This window comes from Olea europaea, chromosome 6, assembly GCF_002742605.1.
Source record: "Olea europaea var. sylvestris chromosome 6, O_europaea_v1, whole genome shotgun sequence".
Lineage (NCBI taxonomy): Eukaryota > Viridiplantae > Streptophyta > Magnoliopsida > Lamiales > Oleaceae > Olea > Olea europaea.
The window spans coordinates 19,305,441-19,309,898 of NC_036242.1; the positions used below are offsets into that span (position 1 = coordinate 19,305,441).

The 4,458-nt window shown below is 35.8% G+C and overlaps 1 protein-coding gene across 1 annotated transcript; it reads left to right on the plus strand.

The window, feature by feature from the left end:
* Positions 1–1,941: 1,941 nt before the first annotated feature.
* LOC111396093 (60S ribosomal protein L15-1) lies at positions 1,942–3,728 on the plus strand. The gene is made up of 4 exons (XM_023022385.1): positions 1,942–1,999; positions 2,122–2,288; positions 2,975–3,172; positions 3,268–3,728. Exons 1-4 carry the CDS (start codon positions 1,996–1,998, stop codon positions 3,511–3,513), a joined length of 615 nt encoding a protein of 204 aa, XP_022878153.1. The 5' UTR covers positions 1,942–1,995; the 3' UTR covers positions 3,514–3,728.
* The last annotated feature ends 730 nt before the right edge of the window (positions 3,729–4,458 follow it).

Sequence of the window (4,458 nt, forward strand, 5' to 3'; positions counted from 1 at the left end):
CTAGTAGTGGCAGTCAATGATCCGTTTATCATAGTTAATCATATGGTATTTTTTTTTTTTTTTAATTTTCACTCGTTCTTTCAATCTTATGTACACTTTGTTTTAGTTTGGGATCTTGCGCCCTAGATCTGTTGCATGAGTGGTTTGCTTAACAATTCATCATAATATTGCTTTCACTCAACGTGAAACCCAACTCTTACTCTTCAATTATTTTAATGACTACTCTGATTGTAATTAGTTGTCACTTTGCCTACATGATTTAGATATAATTCTTATATACTTAATCGAGCTTCTTGTGATCTCATTGAGAGTTTATTTGAGTTGGATCTACCATGTTAATTATCTGTCTAGTAATTATGTAATGAGTTTGTAGTGATGTTATATTTAGTGCAATTGCATGCGCGCGAGTACACATATATAAATATATATATATATACATGAAAGTGTCCACAGTCAATGGAAGCACCATAAGCTAAAAGTCAAGGATGATAAGACCCTTTTGTTCGTGAGAAGACTATAACTAGGCATTAGGTACTCTTCTGTAGCTTTATATAACCTTTTTGTTGATTGCCTCGTGTGTGAATATGGATCATGGGCTAGTTATTGAATCCTTGTTTCCAAATTGAATTGAATTGTATTCAATAGAATGTAACATGTCAAGGCACCGATGTGTAATGTATAGAAGGTGGTACGACGATCCCTTTGCTTAAGCTTAAAAAAGAATTTCAATGAATTATCAATTGATATCTGAATTGGGAACATCTCTAAATCAACAACGTACTTAATTTTCAGAAACAAAATTCTCTTATCAAGCTTCTGTTCACTCATTATCATGTCAACAAGATTAACATACTTGCATCCAAAGGAACAAGAAGCCCAAATGTAGCTGTCTCATTTACTACAAATACGTTTACATCATCCATACCTAGAAAAAAGAAAAAAAACAAAAGAAAAAAAAAAGATTTATATGGGCAATACATTTATTCAATGATTCAATATTTCTTAAGGTGCACGTTACCGAAATCAAGATCTTTATATATTAAGTTGCATGAAATTTGAAATGCGCTTATCATATGTCATAGACATAGACACATTGCAAAATCTATGTTCTAGTTTTTTTTTGAATTTAGGTAACACAATCATACTCAACGTTAGAGAGTGGAAAGATATAGGTCCTAATCTTTTTTGTCTTTTCTTTCCCCTTTACAAATAAAAGCGAAGGAATGTCTGATTAGTTCTAATCAATTAAATAATTCGATTATATTTTTTTTCTTATATTTGACATTACAAGCTTGCACTACGAAATCGAATTTCATTCGAATAGCAGATGCATATATGCTACTGCATATTTGCAATCAAATCAAGACCAAATTGGAGTGAATAGTTTCAATATATCCTTCAGCAATATTTTTAGATGAGAAATATGAATATAAAAGAAAGCAAATAAAGTATGACCTTCTTCAGAGGTGAAATTAGGTAAGTTTTTGCTCATTTCTGCTTTTTGAATTTTGTATTGATTTTGGAGAGATATTAAAATGAAGAGCTTAATTTTAGGGTGATTTAAAAATTGTCAGTTACAAAACATAGTTTTGGATCCAATTTTGGTATATAGTATTTTTTTAAAAATTATTTATCAAACCTCACAGTATTTTATGGATTATTAAAGTAAAATAGTATAATTTGAAATTTTATTTCGTAATGATATAAATACAAAATTTTCCGTTTATCTTTCTCCCCAAACACCGCTACAAATCACCGAAAATTGGTGCGAAAAGAAGTAAATCTTTGTTTGGGCCTTTCTAATTGTTTGAGTTTTTCGGCTAACTTGTTCAACGGGCTTAAATTTCGTTGTCTAGGATCTATTGGGGCTGTAATGTTCGATTAAGCCCGAAAAGGCCCATAATAAAATATTCCTTCTTTATATTTCTGTTCTACTTCTAGGGTTCGTTGAGAGACTCACACTTGCATAGAGGAGCTGCCACCGATCCACTTCCAATGGGTATGCACACCTCTCACTCTTACACGCTCAATGCTCTATGGCTTTGAATTTTGAAGTCATGAGACTAATGTGATAATGTTTGAAATTTATGTATGTTTTCAATAATGACTGCATAATTGCAGGGGCATACACATATGTGTCGGAGCTATGGAAGAAGAAGCAATCAGATGTGATGAGGTTCTTGCTGAGGGTCCGCTGTTGGGAGTACCGCCAGCTCCCCGCCGTCGTCCGGGTCGTCCGCCCCACCCGACCTGACAAAGCCCGCCGCCTCGGCTACAAGGCCAAGCAGGTTCCCCTTCTCTTCCCACGTTTTCCTCATAATAGTACAACTGCTGCATTATAATATCATCGAGATTTTCTTTGTTTTATTCTTTATATCTTTCTTTCCGTTATGAGCATTCTTTCCTTTGGAGATGTCTCATCATCAATGATTGCGTTGAATAGTTCGTTTAGACAAGGCTTTCTCCGTTCTACTTGATTTATTTGTTATTTGAAAAGATGAATGTAGAGGGTTTTTGTTGAATTGTAAATATAAGGTTGTGATGGAAAATTTGTTAATATTTCATAGTGTTCTGCAAATTATTTGGAATTTTCAAACGTTATTAGATGTGGTTTTGTAATATTGTCTGCAAGATGATAAATTGTATGTGAAGCATAATTCTCTTTTGAGTACTGGCAATGATTTCTACAATAAGTTTTCTTGGAATGCTAACTTCGAAATCAAAATGATTGAGTGCACAATGTATTTTTTGACTCTATTTGTGTAGGTTTCCGTAAGAACCCTATTGTTTAAATCTGATTTTCACATTTGGTACATTATCGTGATCGATAATACCATATAATGAAATTGTTTTAAATGTTTATTCTTTTTGCTATCTTTATTTACCGATAGATTTAGGCTGCCATCTATATCGTATGATTGTATTTCATTGGCAAGGTTCTTAATGGTGGTATAATACGACAATTGTTTTACAGGGTTTTGTCATCTATCGGGTTCGTGTGAGGCGAGGTGGTCGCAAGAGACCTGTCCCTAAAGGTATCGTGTATGGTAAGCCCACCAACCAGGGTGTTACCCAACTCAAATTTCAGCGCAGCAAAAGGTCAGTTGCAGAAGAACGTGCTGGTAGAAAGCTGGGTGGTCTTAAGGTTCTGAACTCATACTGGATCAATGAGGTAAATGATCAAGTTGAGTTAATTGCTTGTTTTGCTCTTTCGTTTGAAATCTGGAATGAGACTTGTTATGATTTATATGCTTTTGTTTGTTGTAGGATTCAACTTACAAGTACTTTGAGGTAATCTTGGTTGATCCTGCACATCAAGCCATCCGTAATGATCCAAGAATCAACTGGATTTGCAACCCTGTGCACAAGCACAGAGAGCTCCGTGGCCTCACTTCAGCAGGAAAGAAATACAGAGGCCTACGTGGAAAGGGACACTTGAACCACAAGGCACGTCCCTCACGCAGGGCCACCTGGAAGAGGAACAACACACTTTCGCTTCGCCGATATCGCTGAGTTTTACTTGCTGTTGGTCACTGTTTATGTTGTTTGTTTGGACTTGTTTGGATATTCGAAGTTAGAACAATAGTTTGAATTTTGGTTTGTGGGATGAGTATGACGACTGACCCTTTAATCTTCAGTGTTCTTTACCATATTTGCTGCATATGTTTGGATAATGTTGTGACCCTGGCAAGTTAGCTTCGTGTTTATGCACCCTATATTTGCGTTTTTGACTTGTCTTTTCTGACCAAATTGAATCCACTTCAATCCTGCCAATATTTTCTTAGATAATAGTCCAGGAGTTGATACTCTCTTGGCTAAACATGCATGAAAAGAGGTGAATATACATACAAACATATATATGCATATGCATTAAATGTATATTGTGAGTAGCGTGTTCTTGAGCTAGTATATTGTGAATATTCATAAGATATAGATATTTTGTGCGTTCTTGATCTTGAGAAAAACTTTGTTGGGACAGTTGCACTGTCGTCGAATGGGGAGCCACCACCTCTCGAATGTGGTGGCTCCTTGTTCGATAGTCACACCACATAGGACTATGCAACCGTTCTACCGAAGTTTTTCTCCTTGATCTTTGAGCCAGTGGCTGAAAACCTGCATGGATCAATCAGTTTCCAATGACAAACGTAGAAAATGTGGTGGCTCGTCGTTCGACCTATGGAGTTGATACTCTCTTGGCTAAACATGCATGAAAAGAGGTGAATATACATACAAACATATATATGCATATGCATTAAATGTATATTGTGAGTAGCGTGTTCTTGAGCTAGTATATTGTGAATATTCATAAGATATAGATATTTTGTGCGTTCTTGATCTTGAGAAAAACTTTGTTGGGACAGTTGCACTGTCGTCGAATGGGGAGCCACCACCTCCTCTCGAATGTGGTGGCTCCTTGTTCGACAGTCACCACCACATAGGACTATGCAACCGTTCTAC